General features: G+C 32.7%; 2 protein-coding genes across 3 annotated transcripts in view; both read left to right on the plus strand.

Moving 5' to 3' along the window:
- Positions 1-27,677, plus strand: part of LOC143046214 (polycystin-1-like protein 2) — a 96,229-nt gene that overhangs the window by 42,254 nt on the left and 26,298 nt on the right. The window contains exons 1-4 of one of the 2 annotated variants that reach the window (XM_076219257.1): positions 23,585-23,761; positions 25,209-25,346; positions 26,476-26,578; positions 27,396-27,616. The exons of the other annotated variant lie outside the window; for it this stretch is intronic. Of the exons in view, the coding sequence (XP_076075372.1) occupies positions 23,708-23,761; positions 25,209-25,346; positions 26,476-26,578; positions 27,396-27,616 (516 nt within the window). The 5' untranslated portion in view covers positions 23,585-23,707. Of the gene's footprint in view, positions 1-23,584; positions 23,762-25,208; positions 25,347-26,475; positions 26,579-27,395; positions 27,617-27,677 lie in introns of those variants that run through there. 2 annotated transcript variants of the gene reach the window in all.
- Positions 308-22,125, plus strand: LOC143046445 (uncharacterized). Its single transcript, XM_076219606.1, has 10 exons — positions 308-413; positions 6,159-6,338; positions 10,709-10,870; positions 11,928-12,104; positions 15,387-17,031; positions 19,162-19,343; positions 19,585-19,758; positions 20,075-20,218; positions 21,047-21,171; positions 21,967-22,125. Exons 1-10 carry the CDS (start codon positions 377-379, stop codon positions 22,123-22,125), a joined length of 2,985 nt encoding a protein of 994 aa, XP_076075721.1. The 5' UTR covers positions 308-376.

Below are 27,677 nucleotides of genomic sequence, written 5' to 3' on the forward strand. Positions count from 1 at the left end.
CGCTTTCACAAGACCAATATGGCGGATTCGAAAATGTAAAAGTTTCAAGTCTAAAAGGGTTGCCACTCGAAGAAATAATTCGTTCTTAAGTAGTACTTATATTTGCTGTAATAGTTACAATATTTTAATTTTACTTGATGGGTAATAGTTTTATGGACATTTGTTTTGTTTAAATGGTATCTGGGATTGGTTTTCAATTATCTGTTCTATAATTTCCAACGTCAATTTGATATCCAATTATCATTGGATAGAAGAAACTCAAGTATATTTGTTTTCTAAGTTTTAATATCTACAGCAAAGTGTTAAAAGCAGCTCTGTTATTCCCTTAAAGGTGACGAAAAGTCGATGTCATTTTTTTGTATAATGTAATAACTACATGATGAGGACAATTTACTGGTTTCTACTGATTATAAGTAAGTATTTTAACCACAGATCTCTGATTGTTCATGTTTTGTGTCAATGTCCATATTTGAATTTTAAAGGAACCACTGGAATTAAAAGAAAATACGAAATACTCGATCAGTTATAAAAACGATGTGCCGCTTAATTTTCTGCGTGAAAAATATACGTTCAAAATTTGAGGAGAACTATAATAATAAATATAAAGACAATAACGTAAATCATTGTTAGCAATTTCCTTGGATACTGGATTGCTAATGAGAACGCTTCTTCCGAATATGACGATTTTCAGTTTCAGCATTTGGAAAAGTCGCTAAAAAAAATATTTCTATTTATTTAGGAATATTAACTTTTGAATACTTTTGCTAAAATTATAAATTAAAATGGTTTGCACTGTTTTGCGCTTTTACGTATGCATGAAAATTAAGTTATACAATGAGTATACATTGTTATTCCCGATTGACGTGCATGTCCAAAATTACCACCCTTATAGACAACATCATGCAAACTTGACGAAACGATGCAATGAAATATAAGTCCACGAAAACTAAAAACTCATAGTTTGAGAAACTCAAATCAGTGCAAAATCGAACGAAAATTCAGATGTTCTGCTATGGCAGTTAATACATGTTCCATTTAAGGTACCAAACGTTGTACTCGTCTAAAATAAAATCTTCTCTGGTCTAACTCGATGACATATCTATTTACTAGAATATAAGGACGTTATTACGATAATAAGAAATAAAAAAAAAAAACAAAGGTAATGTTAGTTGGCACAACTTTTTGGAATTTTGGATCCTCAATGCTCTTCAACTTTGTACTTGTTTGGTTTTAGAAATATTTTGATATGAGCGTCACTGATGAGTCTCATGTAGAAGATGCGCGTCTGGCGTACTAAATTATAATCTTAGTACATTCAATAACTTAATATTTTGATTATAGCCAAAAATAAGTTTTTTTTTAATTTACCGATATAAATACAATATATGATACATGTGTGTGCCAAAACCTGTTGTTTGATTTCAAAATAGAAATTTTATATATTGTAAATAGCATTTTATTTGATATTGTTCAGTATATCATATATATATATGCAGTTTAATTGTCTCTTTTTTTACAGTATAGAATGGCTCTCATTTATTTAGTATTCTTTTTTACAATGTTTAAATATTGATTGTTTTGATGAGAGATGGGTCTTTGATAAAACATTGAATTGAATTGAATTGAATTGTGATCTCTAACAGAGATTTTCACCAACAGTCCGCAAAGCCATGATGATCAAACTAATGTTATGATAGGGGATGTCTATATATAACTGTACTCCCTTAAAATCAAGAGACAATCTTGAAAAAACTTCAAACTTAAAACCTTGCAACAGTTAAAAGATCTCTCGTTGTGATTAAAAAAAAACCTATATCAATACAGAAAATCTCATATTATCTAACCTTAAACACTTCAGTACATTCAGTTTATCAAAATATCAATTTAATATTTGTTTCAAAATGTTTCTTTTATAAGCTCTTTTATCTGGAAATTGAAACATAAAAAATCTAAATAATTAAAGATGTTACAAAAAGTTGAGTGTGTTGTTGGAATCTCTCAATTGAAATATTGCAAATCAATATTGCTTGTTTAATCTGGTAAAATAATTCAATCAACTATTGAAAACTTTGTTATTGGTTTATTATTACTTTGTTTACACTTTTAAGATTAGTAAATTTACATACTTATGATTTACCGGTGTCAGTTTTAACTACATTATGTCATGGCCATTTCATTAAGTTCTTCGACGTTCCCAAAAATATCACAAAAATCACACTAACGTAAATAAGGATTATTTATTATCGAGTATTTAAAATTAACCTTTTAAATCATCGTTCTATAGTTCTTATAAATATTTGCATTCGGATACACATGAATAATCATAATCTGTTAAATTTAAAAAAAAAAAAAAAAAAATTTACTCGTCATGCCTCACCAGCCTTAAGGATGTACTTAGGTGAGGTTAGGTAAAAAATCATAAATTAAGAAATTAAAACTGATACTATAAGTTAGTAGAGCATCAATTAAGGATAAAGATAATCTTAAATATTGATAGGTCATGGATCTCCTTTTCGAGATATTTGAGATTTAAAAAAATGGCGGGAAAAGGCTGACTCAGACTTTTACCTTATATTTGCATTGGTATTATTTGGGTCTCAAAACAATAGAATGAAAATCAACAAGCTTCTAAAATTTTGGTAAATGACCTTTCATGACTGTTAAGTCTTATATGAAAAAGTAAATGGGTGTTATATGGGGCAAAATATTTTATATTGTATTGTATGTAAAAAACCAAGGAATCCGAACATTTGACACAAATTCCAAAACCTCACCTAAGTACATCCTTAACAAAATCAATCAGAAAACAATAACAAAAAAATAAATTCTAGATAGTTACTACATTGTGAAAGAAAAAGACACAAGGTAAAGTGTGGATAATTTTAGCTCACTTTTCAAATGAATTAGATTTTAAAATATCAATAGACAAGGTATAAAAGTTTTAAAAATTATGTCGGTTTATTATCATTCAAAAAACATTATTTCACTCAAAGATATCTTATTTTACTTTTTGAGTACAATACTAATTTTCGCAACTTTTCAACATGTTGCAGGGGCGGATTAAGCCATATTTAAAGTGAAGGTCCACCCGTATGTTCCCATTTAAAAGCATTGATCGTCTAAAAAGGGGGTTCCAACCCCCGGACAGTGGCGGATCCAGCCATTTTAAAAAGGGGGTGTTCCCAACCAAGAGTAAAGGGGGGGGGGGGGGTTCCAACTATATGCTCCCATTCAAATGCATTGATCGGCCAAAAAAAGGGGGGTTCCAACCCCAGGAACCCCCCCCCTGAATCCGCCACTTCCCGGACCTCCCTTTGGATCCGCCACTGTCATGACATGTCCGTTACTGCTAATAGTCTATATCAATTTATGTATCATTGTCATTTTGCTTAGTTTCATTTATTACCTATTCTGACATCGGACTTCTTTTAAACTACTCTGTGTTTTTATTCTATATTGGCTAGAGTTATACGGAGATATTTGAATTCTCACTAAAATGTCAAAGTTTTATCCTCCGCATTTTTGAACTTGTTCCAACTCTGGAGACTCTAGCCATTTTCAATGAAATAGTACATAGTTTTATTTAAGGGCCAGCTGATGCCCACCTCCGGGTGCGGGATTTTCTCGCTGTGTTGAAGACTCATTAGTAGCCTTCGACTGTAATATGCTTTATTGTCGGGTTGTTGTCGCTTTGACATATTCCCCATTACCATTTTCAGTTGCATTAAACAACTCTTACTTACAAACACAGAGAATTAACGCAACAAAAAACATACTTTCAATATGAAACTGTGTTATGTTTCGATGAGCACCATATTTAATCACTGACTAGATATTAGTGTGATAGATGCTACAACCTTTGTATTTTATCGATCACGATAATGAAATTGTATCCTACGGAAGTGTATTAGCGTCACACAACTTTCTTTTTAATGTTTCTTCTTATGTTTGCGTTATAACGGAACATTTGTTTTATCTTATTTCTTATTTAAGACTCAAAGGAAACAACAGTTATTAAAGGAGGAGACTGTATATATTAAAATTTATCACCTTCTTTGTACTCATTGGAAAGTCAAATGCTTGAAGATTTAGAACAGATCATTGACTAATAATAGGCAGAATAATAAATATAAGAAGATGTGGTAAATGTATGAATGCCAATATGAAAATCACCATCTTCAACACGTGTACGGAGCATTGGCTCACACCGAACAGCAAACTATAAAGACCTAAAAATACTACTAGTATATATGTTCCAGACCGTATGAGTATTTGGACCGTACGCGTAAAAATTACAATAGTAATTGAAATTAAAAAAAAATATATTATAACTATTTAAAAATCACGTTTATTCAATCTGTTAATCTCCTGTATTTAGCATGTCAGTAATTCATAAATTGAAGCCAAGTATGCTCATTGGAATTGAAGTTATCGGAAGTAAACTTAGAGTGGGAGGACAATCGTTTTAGAATATTTAGGAACTTTACAAAAAAAAAAGAAATGCAAAGGAACGTGCATGAACAAATTATTTTACTATAAAAAAAAAATATGACGTTCTTTGTGGAAGTCAGTGTCACCTTGAGTACCAAAATAGGATTCACGGATATACAAATAAACACACATTTAATTTCAATTGTTCGCTTAATCATTTTATCCATATACATGTAATAATAACAATTTGTATAACTAAAAATAAAGATTTTGTTAAATGTTTGTTTAAATTAAACCCATATGATCCCAAAACATCAGCTGGACCGTACGCGTATACTCATACGGTCCGACCGTACGCGTATGGTCGGACCGTACGAGTATACGTATACGGTCCGGACCGTACGCGTACGGTCCAAATACTCATATGGTCTGGAACATATATATACTAGGCAAAAAAAAAAAAACAACGTTACATGCTTATAAAATCATTTAAATTTTTTATAATTAGCTAACATGATTTTGAGAAGAACAATTAGAAGATTTTTTTTTTATTGAAAACAATATTGCACATTTTCGGACAATTTTTACAGGACGAGTAAAGAATTCGGGTTAACATGTCAATACCTTGTATGACCACCTCTTGCATTTATGACCTCCTGACATCTCCGTCGCATGGAATCAATAAGACGTCGAATAAAATCTTGAGGGATGTTGTTTCATTCCCTGAAAAGTGCTGTTTGGAGTTGGGCTAGCGTTTCCGGTGGATTTTGGCTATTTCTGATACGTCGTCCAAGTTCGTCCCAAAGATGTTCAATTGGTGATAAATCTGGAAACATTGCTGGCCAAGGCAACACATGAATATGGTTATTCTCCAAAAAGGTCATCGAAATGTGTGCCACGTGACAAAGGACATTGTCCTGCTGAAAAACGTGGTTAAAACGATGTCAATACACCTTGCTTGTTATTACATAAAATAATTCATGGAAATTATACACCAGACGTATGTCGTGTTAAATGTCACCCTGTTTTAAGAAAAGAGTCATTACTTTATGCCGAGAAATATGCCTCTCTTCGTACAAATGGGAACATTCGTCTGAAATTTCCCACGATGCAACTCGTTGATATAAGACAATATCGCTCGTTGATATAAGAAAGTTTTTATCGAATCGCTTCTTCTATAGACTGATACTTTTCTAATGCACAAATCATTCTTAGTTTATATATAATAGCTCTTCAAGTATTCCCTTATTCCTATGCATATTTATTATAAATTTGGCCATGTATTTATTTAACAAAAAGGGAGAGGAAATTAGGAGTTTTTCAGAATCTAGAGATTGTTTTTTAACTACAGGTATTGTCATGTTTTTTTTCTTATATACTAGTAATCACAACCGAAATTAGTGACAGACGGACACGTATACAAAACTTAATGAATTATTGAAATCAAGATGTTTGCGTTATATATCGCAAAGGTTTGCATTATATCGCAAAAGTCTGCGTTATACCGCAAAGGTTTGCGTTATATCGCCTGTGTTACAACGCAAACATAGGAAGAAATATTATAAAAAATTTGTGTGGCACTAATACGCTTCCGTAGCATTTTGCAGAAGATATTGATGTACAGAGACATTCACATTTAAATAAATGATTTTGTACTGCTGTTGTGTGTTATTTGAAAGAAAAACACGTTTTAAATAAGGTTGTGTATCGCATCATTTTTGTTTTAGGTCAGGCATTTAGTAAAGAATCCACAATCACATGGGACGAATGGGGTAATTGTCAACGTAAGCACGGAAGTCTAGACAAAACATGTTTGGGGACGCAGTCAAGGAATGGAAGAGAGACAAACAAAAAGGGAGAGGAAATTAGAAGTTTTTCAGAATCTAGAGATTGTTTTTTAACTACAGGTATTGTCATCTGAAATTGTGTAGTAAAATTTCAGTTATTGTGATTTTGAAAATACATGACAATATTTTTTAATAAGTTTAATAAACTATAATTGGTACTTGTTTTGGTAAGCATTATTTATATATCAGACAAAAGTACTATCTGGTTGTCTAATGGTACAATGCTGTTATATTTTGCACATATAAATGAACATTCGTAAATAAGACAGCGATCTAACAACAAAGAGATTTTTGATACCACAACGTCATTTAAGGTGGTGTGGGTGTCTTCCTCCATCTTGGATTGTAAAAAACAGAGAATCAAAGGTCCAGATTTTCCTGAAGTTAGCAAAATTTGATGCAGGAATGCAGATGTTTAATGTACATTTTCATTCAAAAGTACCAATTTATAAGAATATAACTTCTAAATATTGATATTTTTGCAAATGTTAATTATTTTTTTTTTTTTTTTTTTTTTTTAAATTGGCATTTTAAGGGGAGGTAACTCTAAAAAGGTGCATTTTCTGATGGATTCTGTATGGAATTTTCCTATTTTGTATTTTAGCCGGAAAAAACGTACGGTGACCCTATATTTTCTTTAAATTTGATATTCTCAAAGCAGTGTCTGAAAGCTATCTTTTCCTGAAGTATTTCACAATTCTATCATTTTGTTTAGTTTCTAATCACAAAATGGTGTTTTTTCCTGTATAATCCATACAAAATGTGTCATTTTGTCCCGTCCTGTAGCTTGAGATAATGCGCGGTGACCTATCATTTTTATTATATTTTTCAACATGTATCAATAGATACAACGTTTTGGCAATCTAATTAAAAACCGATCTCTCATCGCTCCTGTTTCTGATATGTCGCGTGGGAGATCTAACGAAACCGGCTTTGAGGTCACATGTGAGTGAACTAAAAGTTATGAATTTATAAAGATATGCAAATGAGTTGACGACCTATTAATAAGCCAATCAAAAAAGTTTATGAATTATTTTGACTGACGATTTCGTCGTAAATAAAATGTTACGTTAAACTTCCAAGATCGTGGAAGACTCAATTTCATTGGTCGAAAAAGACACACCTACGAGGTCACTCACATGTGACCTCAAAGCGGGTTTCGTTAGATCTCCCACGCGACATATCAGAAACAGGAGCGATGAGAGATCGGTTTTTAATTAGATCTCCCACGCGACATATCAGAAACAGGAGCGATGAGAGATCGGTTTTTAATTAGATTGACGTTTTGGCAAAGTATGAACAAATTCTATCATTTTTATTTTAGACTCCCATACCACCTTAACGGTAAAACTTTAAGCGTTAGACTTTGAACATTGTTGGCGATCAAAATGGACATTCGTGTTGGTGTTGATCGCTAGGAAATAAGATAAAAATAATTCTAAAAGTACATTTTAATACAAGTATCTGTTCATTTTTTTTAAATTATTATCATACGAATTAGAATCGAAAATTCTATCATGTCATGCTCTAAGCTAATTTTGACTTGGAAAAGCATTATATTTGTCAACATTTTACACCTCGCTTACGCTCGTTACACATATATTGACAAATTGAAAAAAAGGGACCGTACGGCCTTCAACAATGAGAAAGATCCGCCCCGAAATGAAAAAAATATGCAGAAATTCAGTTAAGAAAACGTATGCCTACCCATGTTTAAATGAGCATAGAGCAAGATATGAACGAATTAATTCTTAAACATTCGCTCTTAAAAAAGGGTAGTCATATAATGTGTCAAGCAACGGTATGTAATAAACGCCAATGCGATATCAAATCAATAAATAGCATAAGGACAAAGCAGTGAACATCTCACAATCAAAGATCAACGCACGACCTTCAACAATACACCATACTCAATACACCATAATCACAGTGTAGATACTATTCTAAACGCTATCCGGAAGTCGCGATTTTCGAAGCGATGATTTCCAACTGGCTAACAGGACGGTTTTGCCTACGGTAACTTTTCTCATCATTTGTTTACTCCTATATCTACAAAGTGCTTTGAACATCTTCAAGGTAAATATAGCATCATAAATATAAGTAACTGTAACAAAAACATGCATTAGAATATAAAATATACGTGTGCATCACATCAACTTGGTAGAAAAAAGTGAAATCGATGGACAATTTTGCTCTCGTAGTACAAAGCAAATAATCTTTTATTGCAAATATTTGCATCAGTTTACAGTTAAATATATACTGTTTCAATATTCTTTTCGTATTTAAGTAAAATATTCGTATTTTCCATAAAAAATATGTTTTCCTTGAGGATCCCAAAATAAATTACTGTACGATCAGTCTATAACTGACTGTATTCTAGAAGCGATTTCAGATTTTTTGACTGTATGACCAGTCGTGATTTTGAAGAAAAAACAACAGCAATTTGAAGGTATATACGTGTATATATGTGATATTATGAACTATCCAGGGTTCTATAACGTGTAAATACTTTCATCAGACAATACAAATATATTTCTGATGAATTTTTTAGACGGCAAAATAATTGTATTTTTGTTCCATCAGTCTTATTTAAAATCAAATGCCTAAAAAGTAATACATGATTCGTTTGTGGACGTTGTAATAGTGTATCTTTACAGTTATCTGTTTAGCTATTACATTTTTAAAGATTATTTACACCGTCCGCCGTTGACCAATTGATGATAACATAAATCAAGCCTGTCTCTTTTAAAATAACAAAAAATGGATAAAGACAGCTTTGCGTAGGGGGATAATTCATGTGATATAATTTTGTTAAGTTTACAGAAATAGAAGGTCCATAATGCATTAATCGAGTAAAAATGGAGCAATTTCAGAAAACTTTAATGATTGGTTTAGGAGGTGTTGGAAATACATGATGGGTGCCCCATATAATGCAATGTTCAAGTCCGTATCTTATATAAAGTAACCCCATAAAAGATTTTTACTAAAATTCGAAATAGACGGTGCACAATACAGTCATTATCATTTATGATAAGAAAACCCAATAAGATTAATTAATAGTTATATCAGTGACGGATTCAAAACAGGGGATCCGGCAGGTTTTCAAACCATTTTTTAACTATCAATGCATTTGTATGGGAACATATATTTGGAATCCCCCTTTCTCCTGGATTGGACCCCCTCTCCATTTAAAAATGGCCGGAACCCCCAATGTATATTAAGTGGTTTATGAGGAGATGCGCTTACAAAACCGGCGAAACATATTGTACCGGTCCAACGAACGAACGAAAAGACGGACTTCTTTATCACTATAACCCCCGCTTGACAAAGTGGTGTACAATTGAGTGTCAAAGAGACAGCTCTACATCTTAAATAAAATGAAGGAACTGTGATCAATTATAGGCTACAGTACGGCCTCGAATGTGTGTAAATACATACATTTTTATATAACAACTAAATCTGTGTGTTTGTACAATTTTAAGTATAACGGAGGACATTTCTGAAACTTATATACCAGTATACATCAAACCTTCCTCTTATTTTAGCAACATTTAAACATCCTTATACTTAATGTAGTAAGTCGAGTACACCCTATCAAGCTAAAACATGTTTCATAAGTTTTCAGGATGTGAATGTATTGAAATACATTTGTGTTACTTAGAAAAATGCCACCTTCTAATGTATCGTAAATAACTTTGAAACCACCACTAGAATACAGTGACATAAAGACTGATCATACAGTTTTAAAATATACAAGCGAGACTGATCGTACAGTGAGAAATTCAAACAAGTGTAATTTTCTTATTTCTGGCTTTAAAGATCTGGTTGAAACTTTTACCATTACTTGAAATATACTTCATTCAGTTAATTAAGTCAGGTTTTTACGTTAATTTGTACACTAAGAGGATAAAAAGATTTTTAGGTTTGCCGACTGATTTTTCTTAGTGATGCACTTGAAAATCTCTTGATTAAGGCAAAGATACGAATAATGAATGTGCGGAATTTAATTCTAAACCATTTGAGAATATCGATGTCGCCTGAATTAATCACTAAGCAATGAACAGATGATCAACTTAACGTTTAATTCAGTATACCCATCAAATTTAAAATGTGATCCAAAAAGTTCTCGCTTCGAAAATCGCGACTCCCGGATAGCGTACAGAATAGTATCTACACTGTGATAATAATAAAAACTTAGTTAGGGTACGGATTAACTAAACATTGTTTATGTAAAAATCAATACAGATCTTAAATTCAAACAGAAGTCAAACATAAAAACTAATTTTAGAAATGAACGAAATCAAACTATGTGACATTACATTACTTTACTGATAGATATACAAACTGGTTATACTATGTGACATTACATTACTTTACTGATAGAAACTGGTTATACTATGTGACATTACATTACTATGATATTTTGATAGTTAAAGTAGATGGCGGTTACACGGCATGGGGCGAATGGGACGATTGTTCAAATGATTGTTATGGAACAACCTCGAGATACAGAACATGTCATGATCCTACACCATGTAATGGCGGGAAAGATTGTAGCGATCGCGGGAGGGACACACTAACTAAGGACTGTGGTAGGTAATTAGGGAACGTACATTTGAATGAATAAACCAAACAAATCTAAGACGGATGACGGTTAGTTAATTCGGAAAAAGATTGCACATTCACGAGGGATGATGGTCAGTTATAACGGGGAATGATTGCACACTCACACGGGATGACGGTTAGTTATAGTGGGAAATGATTGCACACTCACGAGGGATGACGGTTAGTTATAAGGGGAAATGATTGCACACTCACGACGGATGACGGTTATAGTTATAAGGGGAAATGATTGCACACTCACTACTGATAACGGTTAGTTATAGTGGGAAATGATTGCACACTCACGAGGGATGACGGTAAGTTATAACGGGAAATGATTGCACACTCACGAGGGGTTGTGGTTAGTTATAGTGGGAAATGATTAGTCACGACTGATGACGATTAGTTGTAAAAGGAAACGATTACAAATTCACGACTGATGACGATTAGTCATAGCGGGAAATAATTGCATTTTAATGCTGGACGACGGCAAGTTGTTTCGGAAAATGATTGCACACTCACGAGGGATGACTGTAGTTATAACAGGAAAAAGTAAAATCACAAAAATACAGAACTCAGAGGAAAATCAAATCGGAAAGTCCATAGTCTCGTCAAATTCCGTTGTATTTACAATGATGTGCGAACTAAACAGACATAATAATTAAAAATTACGATTGCACATTCACGATCGCGATGGATGACAGTTAATGAGTTAGTTATAGCGGGAAATTATTGCATTTGAATGACGAATGACGGCAAGTTTGTTCTGAAAATTATTGCACACTCACTAGGAATAACGGTTAGTTATAACGGAGAACAACTGCAAACTCGCGACAGGTGATGGTTAGTTGTGACGGGAAATGATTGCACAATCACAACGGCCGATAAGTTATAACGGAAGATTGTGAAACGAGTCTGGAAGAAAACCATTTCTGGCATATTGGTAGGTTTATATGACGGAGACAATTGTAGTGAATAAATTTAAGACTGTATATTCATATTATGATAAATACGATTGATATAGTTTATCTTCACTTTTATCATCAGTACCAATAGTAGGACAATGGACAGAATGGGGATCTTGGGGTAGTTGTCATATGCCACTAGGGGTCAGTGGTTTTGGAACTGGTACCCATGAACGTTATCGACATTGTACAGCTCCCAGTCCTATATGTGATGGAGACTACTGTATCGGTGATAGTATGGTAAATGAAAACTGTAGAGGTAAGATGGCGTGCACAAAGTTGACGACAACTGTGAAATGCACTTTAAGGATGTACTTAGGTGAGGTCAGGTGAAAATGAATAAATCAAGAAGTTAAAATTGATACTATACGCTGGTAGAGCATCAATTAATGATAAAAATAAGCTAACAAGGACCTCTTTTTCGAGATATTTGAGATTTAAAATATGGCGGGAAAAGGCTGACTCGGACTTTAACCTTATATTTGCGTTGGTATTACTAGGTCTCAAAACAAAAGAAAGAAAATTAAGAATCTTCTAAAATTTTGGTAAATGACCTTTCATGAGCTATTAAGACTTATATGAAAAAATAAATGGGTGTTATGGGGCAAAATATTTTACATTGTATTATATGGAAAAACACCAAGGAGTCCCTCTAAAACAATTACTCTTCATAACAATAAAAATCAGTACATGGAAAGTGAGAAAAAAATATGTATTTAACAATTGACAACAAAACACAATACAAAAAAAACCCCAAAAAAAACCAAATAGTATACAGTACCGAAGAATTTTGTCAGTTACTGAATACAAGTACATATATTTCATCTACTGATATGAAATCATTCCGCCATGTACTCTTATATCGGTCATATGCTTCTCAGAAAATATCTGATGAACACTTCACAAAGACGAGATTCTGTGACCCAGAATAAGAACAATCCCAATGAAGGAAAAAACCCAATCGAAACAAATGGATATTGCTTCTAATTATCAATGAACAGATTAATATTCATCATTCAAAATTCCCGACTTAATGATTAAACAACAGTATCATATCTATGACATCTTTTAATGAGATACTTTATTCAATTAAACAGATTTGGAGGACAAGTCTTAAACTTGTTGGCTTTTTAAATTATATAACCGTCAAAAGCTAAATGCAAACTACCGATTTTTATTACGTTCCAGCATCTGACAATTACCAAATTGAAAGCGCACTATTTAAAAGAAAAAAAAAAAGAAAAACAAGATTTTTACCATTTCATGAACACTTTATCTCTGGCATTCAACTTTTTGTAATGGTTTTGCTACGTTCGTTAAAATGTCATTATTAAAACACGTTTAATCAGTATAGGGAAGCCTCATAGACAATCATCTCATCATATTTAAACTCCATAAAAATGAATCAACGTGTCATTAATGAAAAGTCATTAAATAGTAGGAAAGAAAATGACGTTTATTTTATATTATAAATTGTGTTGATACGTTGGGTGATATAAGAATATAACTACCAAACTCCAAGGATATTCTAAACAAAAATCTATCAAATGGCAAAATTATAAATTCTTATACGAATGGTAAACAACTGACATATTACTGACTTGCAACAGGCATTTCCCAAATGTAGAACATGGTAAATCCAACCTGGTTCGACAGCTAGCCAAACCTCTTTCTTGCATAAAAGAGGGACGAAAGATACCAAAGGGACTGTCAAACTCATAAATTGAAAATAAACTGACAACGCCATGGCTAAAAATGAAAAAGACAAACAGACAAACAATAGTACACATGACACAGCATAGAAAACTAAAGAATAAGCAACACGAACCCCACTAAAAGCTAGGGGTGATCTCAGGTGCTCCGGAAGGGTAAGCAGATTCTGCTCAACATGTGGCACCCGTCATGTTGCTTATGTGATAACAAATCCGGTAAATAGTCTAAATCGATAGGTCACATTCATGAAAGAGAAGGGGATTGTAGTTACGACATAAGGAACATATCCGATATCATTTGCGAAACAGTTATTCTATAACGGTCAACCAACTCGTGATGGCGTTCGTAAAATTTACGAAGGGATGATTTCAACATCACCATTTTGAACTCTTGGTTTAATAGCTTCCTTGTGAGCAACAACCATCTATCAAGAGAATCATAATAGGAAATGTAAGCACGGGAATATCTTATCAATTGGGAGATATATACCCCCTGTGCAGGTGCTTCTAAAATGTTGCTACTTCCGACAGTCTGTTGAAAAACACGTCCTCCGAACGTAACAAATATGTTGTCAAACAAGAAATCAAGCATCTTGATAATGTTAGTTTCAGAGAATTTTTTGTTTGAATCAGAGGGATTCTTTACAAAGTAGGATTTCTCCCTCCCTAAGACTTGTATTTCCGTTGGCCATTCTTTTTTATGAAGCAAAGCAATACCAATTCTTTCAATTTGTGTTTTAGTTTGGAATGTGTTTTAACTTGCGCAAAGAGTAGAAAAGTCAAATGTTTTGATACTATTACAAGATGAAAGAGAGTTAGATTGTATGTACTCTAAAAGATCTGTGGTCACAATAACTTTGAAGCCCGTCTTTGATTGCAGATAAAATAGATGTTTTAAAATAATTTAGAAAGAGGTTTCGTGAAGCACTTGGAAGACCCAGCAATATACCGTTGTTTGTAAAGACACTTATGTAGTTTATGTATCTAATACAGTGATGGAAGATCCAGTTATAACAGTCGCATATTATTCCATTATATTTACAACATTTTGTTTCGGTTTTTAGTAAAATAGTTTGAAAAAGGTCAATTTTATTTGATATTTTAAAAACAAACATGGATTATACTTTTTGTCTGATAATTGATGGACTTTAAGTCGTATTACTGTTTGATCTTTATGATGTTTTGCTATTGTATGTGGATCATAACGATGAAGGAAAAAATCAACAATAGAAATGGAGCACATTAAGTCTACATCATGACACACATTTTCTGGCAGTAAACTTAAATTAACCAGATGAAGCAAACATGATTATAAAACAAAAAAACTTATGGATTTAATCGTGTCCAGTCATTGTCATTTTTCGAGCTGGGACTCAGATTCAAATTCTGGTATTTATGATGAGTTTTTTTTTCGCATAAACTGATTATATGTGAGTTTCACGTATAAGTTCGGATGAGATAGAATTCAGTTGATTTGCTTGTAAGATTCACACGAATTTAAATTCACGTGTAATCCATGTGAGTGAAATTTACCTGTGTAGTACAATAATTCATCGCACAACCAAAAAAAAAAAAAAAAAAGACAACAAAATAACAAAAAAACAAAATAATACAAATGTGTGCCAGAAAGCAACATTACTACTACTACTATAAATGAATGGCTACTGACTTTAAAAACGGCCGAATTAAAAATTGACGGGGATAAACATCTGACACCATGAAAAACAAAAAGGATAACATACGAACAAACTTACTAAAAGACAGCATACAAATTACAAGGGTTGTGAATATAATATGTCCTTTTAATGTGATCTTTTTTATATCTTCAGTTGTACCTCCTTGTTTTAATTATCCGATGTTTAGTAAGAAATTTTTACGCCTTGAATCTCCAATGGTGATTTATACGTCATCAAAAGTAGACATATATTTACGTACTCTAAACAAATGTGCACCGGAAACCATTATCCACACTTATTACGAATTATATAAAATAAATAACGAAACCACAGAAACACAGATTGGAGAAACACAATGGAATCTAAAGTTCGTTTTTAAACCAGGAGAACTTGAAATAGGTTTTTATCGTTTGTATGCAAGAATCGGATACCCTGATGAGGCAATGGCCTTCTGGATGGAAGAATCAATGTTTGTTCAGATAACCCATCCACCACCACACGCCTTCATAAAAGGTGGCGACGGAAGGACCATTGGAGAAGGAGATTTGGATTTCGATGCCAACTCAGTGTCGTACAGTGTAGATAAAGGTCCCGGTAATCCCACGGGACTAACCTTCCAATGGAAATGTCTCAGTTTTATGACGGACAACTTATACAATTTACTACAGTTTAATCTTGATCCTGTTACTGCATTTAACGACTCATCAGAAGTATATAAAAAGAAATGGTACGAAACTAGTTATATACAGTATATAGACGACGAAGTCGCTTTCATCAACGGGTCTACCTTATATTCAGTTGTTAAAAGCCTAAGAAATGCAAACACTACATGTTTACTAGGAGGACATATTTATGTAAAAACTGAACTTGATAAATACACAAGCCAGGCACCTAGCCATGATATTAGTACGGAGGTATACAGTCAATTACCTGAAAACAAAACTTTGGGTGATTTCACTACCACAGTATCATATAACAACTCTAGTGATATACTGACAACGACATTGGCTCCCCTGTATGAATTAAAACCTCTCACAAAGTTTTATGATATAGACTATATGTATGAAATGGAGTTAAACCCAAGACGAGAACTAAGTACAGCATCTGTAATTCCTGTTGAAACACAAAGTATTCTTGTGAAGAACGAAATGTTAGAATTTCTTGCATCATTGTACGACGAAGACTCTGAAATATTTCGACTGGACACGATTGACTTTTTTAAATATCTCTCGGAGAGTTCATTAACACTCAGCAGTTTGTTTCAAGTCGGTGGTTTACCGGGATTACCGCCAAGCGCTAATGCTACGTTTTTTGAAGATTTAAATCATTGGCTTGAGAATGCGGAACTGTCAAAGTCTATATCAGATAACTTACTCACTTTGATTAGTGATTTCAAAATAATTCAGCCACACATCATGAGAGCAATAGAATTAGTAGACATAATAGGTATAGAAGCGTTTTTCCAACTCAAAATTGACGATTCGGGAAAATGTCTTTTAGACTATTTAGGAGACATATTTGACGGGTTTATTACGATAGATTCCATGAGATGGCACGATATGAAAGAGCAGGAACTGTTCTACTTGAAATGGTTAGGGGACGAGATATTTGAAACTAGCAGCTGTCCGCTTTTCAATGGTTCTGATAACGGACATGGAAATCTAACTGTCACGTCACAGGATGTTTTAGACGGAATGGGGTTTCTACTTTATATAAGAGTGGAATACGACCATTCTATCAGTTACTTTATACAGCATGCTCAGTCAATACCGGGAAATGTACAGGAGGTTAAAATAGAGTGAGTATGACTTAAGGAAAGGTATCATCGTGAAGAGACCCCCAACATTAGAAATAAAACCCAAACTTGACTTCTGTATTTCATTTCATTGTAAACATACATGTTGAGATTTGTATTCGTGTTTCGCGTCAACGTTTTTAATTTGTTATTGTTTTTTGTTGTTTTAATCTTTTGTCAAAGCATGACTTATGCTTGGCGAATAACAAACGAATGAATAAAGATAATATAAGAAGCATGACAACAAAAAGCTAAAAAAATTAAAAACCTACAAACGTTTAGATATACAGACGACAACATATTGTCTAACAGTAGGCCGATGTCTGGACTTCATTAAACGTACCAACCTCTTCATTGTCAGATTATAATCGGACATAGACGACCTCTGGTGAGTGACAGGTTTAGTAGCTGAAATGCTTTTTGGACGTTTTAAGAAATCTTTTTGTTTTCAATTAAATTTTTTTTAAAGATTATTAAGTACAAATGAACGAAATAATCTGCACTGGTTCGAATATTTAACAATTTTATACCACACGAACACATGATCATAAGGCATTCGATAGAATTGTTGTATGGAATCTGATCATTGTTGAAAATAAACTTATCATAGATACCAGGACTAAATTATATAATTTATACACCAGACGCGCGTTTCGTCTACAAAAGACTCATCAGTGACGCTCGAATCCAAAAAAGTTAAAAAGGCCAAATAAAGTACGAAAGTGAAGAGCATAGAGGACCAAAATTACTAATTTACCTTTGCCAAATACAGCTAAGGTAATCTATGCCTGAGGTAGAAAAGCATGAATATTTAACAAAATTTCAAAATTTTGCAAACAGTTAATTCATAAATAAAGTTGCTTTTATGTCATTCGGATTTTGGTGAAGAGTTTCAACTTTTCTCATTGACAACCATACCACATCTTTTTTTTTTTTATATGAAAGTGTTTTCGTTTCTTGTGGTGTTTCAGTTTATTTTGTTTTTCAAATACTTTTTTGTGGTATTGAAGTACAAAAAAAAAAATAAGATGAAAAGTATAGACGATAAATTGCCACTTTGTTAATAGACATAGAGCATGTAATCATCTGTTCGTCCATTTCATAAATACCTTCGTGAAACGTTATTCTAGGCTTCAGCCGATCAGATTATTTAGGTTTATATTATAATTACCATGTGAATGATATTGTCATCGATCGATAATATTCCTATTGGATTAAATTTATTAAAACTATAGACAGTTATCAATTGCATTTTGACAACGTATATAATTTAATTTTAAATTTAATTGGCTGAATTTTGGGAGAAAAAATTGAGAATGGAAATGGGGAATGTGCCAAAGAGACAACAACCCGACCAGAGAGCAGACAACAGCTGAAGGTCACCAACAGGTCTTCAATGCAACGAGACATTTTGCACCCGGATGCGTCCCTCAGCTGGTCCCTTAACAAAAATATACTGGTTCAGTGATAATGAACACCATACTAAACTCCAAATTGTACACAAGAAACTAAAAGTTAAAATAATACAAGACTAACAAAGGCCAGAGGCTCCTGACTTGGGACAGGCGCAAAAATGCGGCGGGGTTAAACATGTTTGTGAGATCTCAACCCTCCCCCTGTACCTCTAGCCAATGCTGAAAAGTAAACGCATAACAATACGCACATTAAAATTCAGTTCAATAGAAGTCCGAGTCTGATGTCAGAAGATGTAACCAAAGAAAATAAACAAAATAACAATAATACATAAATAACATCAGACTACTAGCAGTTAACTGACATGCCAGCTCCGGACTTCAATTAAACTGATTGAAAAATTATGTATTCATCATATGAATATCAGGCACAATCCTCCCCATGAGGGGTTTAGTATCATACCATCATAACATATATGAGAAGAACATAACCCGTGTCATGCCAACAACTGGTTTATTAATAGTGTTTAGTTCCGATGCAAAGACCATATAAGTGAATCAATATTAACGCCAAAATATGCAATCTTTAATAACCTGACAACAGCATCGTAACTATATCCCTTCTTAATAAGTCTATTTGAAGGTTTTGTTAGCTTCTGAGGTGAATACTGACATTTTTGTGCTTTATAAAGAAGTATAAATATTTGATTAACGATTTCAGATGCAGGTTGAACTGTATGGAGAAAACATCCCTGACATCTTTACTGTCGCTACGAGCTACTTGTTCTTCATGTACCTTTCAACAGCAGATAGAAAACAAATTTTGGTGGAATGTTAAAAATTTCGATCTAAGCACTAAAACATCTACAAATAATAGTAATTGGCAATCCTGGATGTTATCTGGTAATTAGTAAGCTACTAAATGGCTATCCACGAGATGGTAGTAATAAATGTTCAGCAATCATAGTAGATTGATAGTTAACTAGATTCACAAAATATTTTAGCACGATTCTTCCGCACTTATTTCGTAAAAAATGTTTTATAAGATCTTCAAAGTTTGAAAAAATTAGCAAACTATCGTATAATTTATGCAAAGGAGAAAAGTCTAATTTAGTTAATTTAGTTTTATTTTTAAAATTTTCAGAGTTGAACACAAATCAATTTGTTATGAAAGCCAATGCTTTAACAGAGAACACTGGATACCTTATCGAGAGTTTTATGGAGCTAGCATCAGGAGAGATAAGTACCAGTATCTGGATAGTCAAGACCAATATACTTCCTTATGGTGGATCTTGTGAAGCTGAGGATGCAGACTGGGGTAATGTGAATGGACTCCTTGCAAAAACTTTTTTTTCCATTTTAAAATTTCATCATGCGGCAACTAACAGTCCAATTTATATAACATTTGTACAACTTTGCCCCTGAACCATTTTATATGGTTTTCTCTGAAACAATAACAATCAAAACCAAGCTGTAAACAAAGACTCATAAAACCAAAGGACATTTACATCAACAGTTATAAATAATAAATAAGAAACAACACTTTCCTTTTATGGGAGTAAAAAACAAAGTTTAAAAAAACGTGTAGGATGGCGATGGACTTATCGGTTATTTTCAATCTTTTCTTTATTCAGGAGAAAAGAAAGTTACAACAGATGGATGGAAGGACGAGGGTTACAGAAGTTACAAAGATTCTAACTATGATTGGAAAGAACAGATAAACTTTAGAATAGTAGAGCTGACATCAGATGGAAAGGAAATTTTACTTTATTACGGAAGTAAGTGCTAAATATGATCAAAATTACAGCTGAAAATTCAAATTAAATACCAGACCTATAATAATTGATGTAAAAATGTTGATCGATTAAGTCAGATGTGAATGCTTTGAATCAATCTTGAATCAGTCTAAAGTAAAATATTAACGCTATACAACCAGGTTTAATCCACCATTTTCTACATTTTGAAATGCCTGTACCAAATCAGGAATATGACAGTTTTTGTCCATTCGCTTTTGATGTGTTTTGTTATTTGATTTTGCCATGCGATTATGGACTTCCCAAATTTATTTTCCCCTGAGTTCAGTATTTTTGTGATTTTACTTTATACCAAGAGAGGTAGTTGAGCTTGAACCGATCCAACTTGCTTTGCTCTAACCCCATATGGAATATCGTATTAGGTCACTTACACACCATATAACAAATATTAAATACCAAACCTTTAAGTTACGGTAACATCGTAAGTCTCATTTTGACCGGGATAAATGAGTGGCAAACACACTTAATTAAGCTTATTAAGTGATAAGACATCATCAATATATTGTGAAGGTAAATTAAAGAACTTTGCAGGATAATTTCTTTTCATTGAGAAGGTTATGTATTATTTCTGCTTCATATAAGAAGAAACCCAATTTGGCCAGTGAGGGTGCAAAATTACCAATTAAAATACCGTATGACTGTTGAAATATGAAGCCACCAAACTCAACACGTTCAGCATATTTATAACATTATTTTTGGTGTATTAATTTTTGTTTAATTCAATGCGTTTCTTCAAGACATAGAACAATAGTGTAGTTGTATCAGTAACATACAGGTTTTATTTCATTTAAGCGGAAGAAGATAATTATATACGACTTAAACCTGGTAAAGAGAAAGACGATTACAATGTTACAGTTAAAGTACAAATCTACGACATATTCGTTGATTATACAGAATGTACGGTCAACGTAGGTCCGGTATGTTGATAACATTTTGACTCCTTTTTTCCATACTAACATAAATAAAGGTCGGTCAGTTTAAAATGTACCCACTAGTACCAGCTACGTTGAAGTATACGTATCTTTTATATCCGAAAACAACCTTTGATCCAGAGTTTAAATTGAATGGTGCTTATTAATATTTTTTATTTCATAGAGACTTAAACTATTTTTGTCAGGATTTGTGTTGGTGATGTTTTGTGCAATACTATTAGTGTTTTACATTTAATACTTAATCATCAACTTCAAGTATTCTGGTTTGCAAATTATGAACTTAATATTTGGAACCAAATATGTCTCTATCGGACTATCCCTTTGTCCCATTTTTGCAATTAGCAAATTTAGTAACGCATTTCAAATCAAACCGGTTTCAAATTTATCAGTTTTTCCGAAATTCCCAAGTTTGTTGTGAATTAGTCTCCATAAAAATACATGAACCTCTACCCGTGGTCATATTATATTAGTATATCCCGGGATACGTATTGCAACCGCGTTTCTGATACGATTGGATACCTTTCAATTAGAATGAACACTTATTAGGAATAAAAAATACCTGTTTTAAGATTTAAAAAATAGAAAAAATACATAAAGTTTCAATAAAGCGTTTCACTAAAAAGATTCAATAACACAACATGTACTAACAAACTTGGTTTGTGTTCAGGAAATTCATTTCCAATTCCTATTGCGTCGCATTTAGTAAAGCATTTCAAAATCAATTAACATATTATCAAACATTATATACTTGTATGATGAAAATGAACTGGTTTTTTTTAGATTCTACCTGGCTATATAACTGATGATGAACCCAGTGTGGCAGCATATCTGTATTCTTCAACTGATAACATTGAATATTACCGGAAGATTGGAAATGTCAAACAAGTAGCCATGAATACAGAAGTAGCTGGAACACCTATGAAAGAATTGGTTTGTTGAAATAAATAACCAAATTTTCCAAGATTGTTAATACAGAATACTTGCCATACGTCATTAGTTTATCGTAGAAGAGTTAATAAGCCTATTTACTATCCTTGATGATGCTAAGTTAACAATAATTTGTGACAGTAGATTTAAGTTTTATATTTATGAAAAGTAACCAACACAGTTATCTCTCTTTTGTTGACAGTATAAATTAAAATTTCAACATCAAAGTTTTACTTCAATGAAATGTGATGACAAATTCAGGCAAATGTTCACATGTTACTGGTCCGTACACTCATACCATAAGGCGTCCTTCAGCAGGCCCATAAACAAATATATACTAGTTCAGTGAAAATGAACGCCATACTAATTTCCAAATTGTACACAAGAAACTAGAATTAAAATAATACAAGACTAACAAAGGCCAGAGGCTCCTGACTTGGGACAGGCGCAAAAATGCGGCGGGGTTAAACATGTTTATGAGATCTCAGTCCTCCCCCTATACCTTTAGCCAATGTAGAAAAGTAAACGCATAACAATACGCACATTAAAATTCAGTTCAAGAGAAGTCCGAGTCTGATGTATCGTTTGTTCTTTGTTGCTTGCTTCAGCGTTTTGTTGTTTTATAGTTGATGTGTTTTCCTCGGTTTAAGTTTGGACCCTTAATTTGATATTCTGTAAATTGATTTGTGACTTTTGAACAGCGGTATACTACTGTTGCCTTTTTTTGAATAGCAAAAATACCGAACTCCAATGAAATATAGAAACAGAAAGTCCTTCATATCTAATGACAAACTCAAAAGCTCAAATACATCGATAGAATGTAAAACAACGATCATATTCCTGACTTCCAAGCATTTCTTTATGTAGAAAATTGTGAATTAAACAAGGTAAACATCTTGTATGTCAATTGCATAGAATTCCATTTTATTGACACTAAGTTGTGATCATAGAAGACTTTCATTCCGAACGTGGATTAAATGTTTGCATCTGCATGTTAGGCAACATAAAACAAATATTCAATCATAAGAATGGCATACTTTCTATTTTTCCCCAATACGTTGGTTTTCCGATAAAAAAGTGCGCACAACAGACAATCCACCCAAAATATTACAATAAACAGGTACACGTTTCACAAAACACATTAATTAATAATAATATGAATAATATGCAAAAGATTCTCAAAATTGCATGAATCTGACTAACAGAACTCATTTTGCTAGTTAAGAAATCATACTGTTGGCCACTTTAATATTAAATGCTGTAAATTGGAAGAACTCCATAAACAGTACCAAGACGTACACCATCTCATGCAATACCGAATACCAACTTGTATACATATTTTTAAAATATTAGGAATAAAATTAACAAAGAAATCTTATATTTATAATAAAAATAAACCATATTTGATGATACAACACATTACATTTAAAGCAAACTTATCACAATAATCATTTATCAATATTAGTTTTCTTCTAAGACTTTGAAATCGAATGGGACTATCTTTGATACCGATCCAGCTGATTGGGGAAGTATTGGTATAGAAACACGTGACGATGGGTCAAATATCACCAAAACATTTGATGAATTATGGGATATGTATCAACATCCGGATTATGGAAATGTTTCACTTCACAATGAAATAATGCAGGTGAGATAAAATGTTTACTACATGTAGATGCTTGAATACAAAAAATATCCAAGAAAAGGAGATATTAAAACTATCCATTAGGGTTCAAAATTCAAATGACTTATTTCAGATAAATATCGAAAACATGTGTTTAATCGTTAACAAATGACTTCCGAGTGATTGAGTTTTCTCTCATAGATCTCCCAGAGCTAGGGTAGCCCGGTGCATCGGTGAATTTAGGCAACACAACTTTACCTATGTTCAAACCTCTTTTTATTTGGAAAAAAGAAGACATTATGGTTCAATTTCGAAATCAAACCTAAGGAATCAAATAACCTTCGAAAGAAGCTTTGATATAATGTATCAACGTATTAAGCATCTCCTTGTACGCCATTTATTTAAGAAGATTTCTAACCAGAAACTTTTAGCCAGGACTATGTTAGCAATTTTCCGTTTTTCCTTTTATCAAATTCGCTTTGCTCTCAAATCCCACTGGTGTTCATTAGCTATTTCAAAAAGAATTCCAGTCATGAAATGAATCCCGTACTGATTTAGATGTAACAAGATCTGTCTTATACAATCAGTAGTATTTCATGATATGAATATAATTAGGTATTTAAAGAGGCACTAGCTACGAGATATATGAAAAACCTAATATATTATTTTGTTTTGCTCAATCAGTAATGAAATACAAATAGTAAAATATTAATTCCTTTTTAGTAGCTAATAAGGTTCAATTTTGTCAAAATAAGCCAAAAAACATTGGTTATGAATTATTCACTTGCAAGTTCCGTTTCCGGAAGTATCAACTTGCAAGTGAATAATTCGACATCATTGAATCTGTATTCATGTGAACTTTAATTTAACCCATTATCTTGAGATGGATAACACGTGAATTGTATGTGTAAAGTTATTTAAGGAAGAGAATGTCAACATTGAAAGAGAAGCAAATATACATCTTTTGATTGGCTGATTCGATCCACAAATAAACATTCTAAAATAGGTAAAAACGATGATAAACATTTATTTTTTATCTATAATATGAAATTAAATAGACCTAGAATAATTCAACAGCACGTGTTAGCTTAATCTAATTATATCTATATTTATGTTTACATCGCTTATATGGTCATCCGATGACTATAGAGGTCAACTCGATAAATAACTAGATGGCGTCTAGACTCAAATACACACGAAACGAATTTTTCATGCCTAAGTCTTGTTTATTGTTTTATTTAGACTTTTAATAGTTTGAAAAAAATGTTTTACATTGTTATAAATCAACTATGAGAATTTGATTAAAATCGGTAAACACGAATTTGACAGTTAGTGCGCATTTAAAAGATAGGTGAAGTATTCAATAATAATACAGCAACCGAACGACAGAAATGACTGATATATTTCTCATATGTATGATTTCAAATTATCAATATGATGAATAATCAATTCTAAATATTATATTTTTTAGAAACTACTGAACTTTTCTACTATATTATTTGAAGCCTCTGATTTAGTTGGTGGATCGTCTTCTGTGGATTTAGATCAAGTTGCTTACAGTATTGGAACAATAATTGACAATAAAGATTTCACTATCAACAACACTGCGGTAAGTTAGTTGGAAAACACATTCGAAGTTAAGGTTGTATTTCTTCTGTTTCAATAATTGCAATGCTGATAAAGAAGTTCAAAGAAAATATACATAAGTTATGAAAAGAAAAGAACTAAAATTCCTAACTCAGAGAAAATTTTGAAACGGAAACGCCGAAATCAAAAGGCAAAATCAAAAACTGAAACATATCAAATGAATGGATATCAGCTGTTATATTTCGGACTTTGTACAGATTTTTTTTTTCATGTAAACAATGGGGGATTAAACCTGGTTTAATAGCTAGCTAAACCTCTCACTTGAATGACTGTCGCATACAATTCCATTATATTGACAACAATGTATGAACAAAACAGACAAAAAAGGTAACAAGGTCAAAAATAGCGATATAGCAGTCAAAACTGTGATATAATCGTAATCACTATAGAAACAAACAAACATGTAGCAAAGAAAAACAAAAAGGCGTTAAGACAAAGCATATTAGTAAAAATGAAAGAAAAGAAAAATGCGTGATTGATCGTTATAGCCGTGAACATAACCAATCTAATTAAAAACCGATATCTCATCGCTCCCGTTTTCTGATATGTCGCGTTGGAGATCTAACGAAACCCTCTTTGAGGTCACATGTGAGTGAACTAGAAGTTATGAATTTATAACGATATGCAAATGAGTTGACGACCTATTTATAAGCCAATCAAAAAAGTTTATGAATTATTTTGACTGACAATTTCGTCGTAAATAAAATGAGTTACATCCCTTTGCCTTATGATAAACTTTCAAGATCATGGAAGACTCAATTTCATTGGCCGAAAAAGACACACCTACGAGGTCACTCACATGTGACCTCAAAGCGGGTTTCATTAGATCTCCCATGCGACATATTAGAAAACGGGAGCGATGAGAGATCTGTTTTTAATTAGATTGGAACATTACCCTTGCAACAGAGTAAAGAGATGAGTATATTTTAGGGTGAAATTCATGCAATCGTGCAGTTCAGGCAATTTAAACAAGTTCCACATGAGAACATGTGGCTTGTGTAATATTTTATTCCTATTGAAAGGGAGGGAAATGGTGTCACTACAATTCCCGATCGATATTACAGTACACAAACTACATTTTATGTTTTCAGTCTATTGCGTTCAAAGGAAATATGTTACTTCTGGACAAGCTGATTAAGTTAGCTGACAATGACACTTATCCAAAGTATGAAGATTATATTATAACATGTCAAGGTAACTGTGGCAGGATTTAACGTTTTACTGAAAAGTCTTAAGTGATGTTGTTTCTTGTTTACTATTATTTGTCTGTTTTTCTTTTTCATTTATAGCCATGCCGTTTTCAGTTTATTTTCGATTTATGAGTTTGACTGTTCCTCTAGTATCTTTCGCCCCTATTTTACTAAACCATAATGGCATACTATAATTTCATTGTAGAAATCATGAAAAGACAGGTAAACTAATGTCGCCTTCTTTGACATTGGAACTTAGCCGGATTATTGACTTTTCAAAGCAATATTTGTTTAAAATGACACTAAACTAAAAATAAATTCGAGACCAGTGTACAAGGGTCTTTTGCGAGTTCATTTTGCTTGAAAAGTAAAATCCCTAGACCCGATAATTTAACTTAAAGCAACAAAAGTAGTCGCAAATAAATATTGGTGTATTTGCCCATCAAAAGTATCGCTCTTTGACGTGTTCTGTTTAATGGAAGATGAACTAAAATCCAAAATCTATAATTTGAGGTATGAAAGTCAGTAATAGTTGCCTTACATGTAGCAGAATTTGATTTACAATCTCCCTGATGATTCGGTTGATTTATTTGTAATATCCATGACTTGGATGCCCTCTTATATCATTAAACTTGGTACTTGATTGACTTTACATCTATTTTGATATGATCGTTACTGATGAGTCATATGTAGATGAAACTCGCGTCTGGCGTATTAAATTAAAATCCTGGTACCTTTGATATTTATTATGCATACCACTAGTTTCAATCAATCACTTAACTTGAATATTATTGAAATTAACTTATAACTTACTGTTATAGCTGTTTTAAGAGTCCTTAATAATGCATTAGAGGCCATTTTACCCAAGACTGCAGCTGACACACCAAGCCAGTTAGATATATATACTATAATGTCGGATATCTCCAGCAGACAAGAATTCGCTGAACCTAATGATGCTGATCTTACTCCTGCTGAAAGAGCATTTATTGCCTCACAGATTGCTCTAAAGAATGAATTGGATGCTGAAATAGGAAATGATGTTGTAAGTTAAAGTAATTACTATATAAATATAAGGAGATATGTATGATTTTAAATGAGAGACC

This window comes from Mytilus galloprovincialis, chromosome 9 (genome assembly GCF_965363235.1).
Source record: "Mytilus galloprovincialis chromosome 9, xbMytGall1.hap1.1, whole genome shotgun sequence".
Taxonomy (NCBI): Eukaryota; Metazoa; Mollusca; class Bivalvia; order Mytilida; family Mytilidae; genus Mytilus; species Mytilus galloprovincialis.

What these genes read in the sequence shown, in the direction of transcription:
- LOC143046445 (XM_076219606.1), top strand. Translation starts at nt 377, where the DNA reads ATGATGAGGACAATTTACTGGTTTCTACTGATTATAA. An exon ending in GTACAGGAGGTTAAAATAGA is followed by an intron (nt 17,032 to 19,161) that starts GTGAGTATGACT and finishes TAACGATTTCAG; the next exon opens with ATGCAGGTTGAACTGTATGG. An exon ending in AATTTTACTTTATTACGGAA is followed by an intron (nt 20,219 to 21,046) that starts GTAAGTGCTAAA and finishes ATTTCATTTAAG; the next exon opens with CGGAAGAAGATAATTATATA.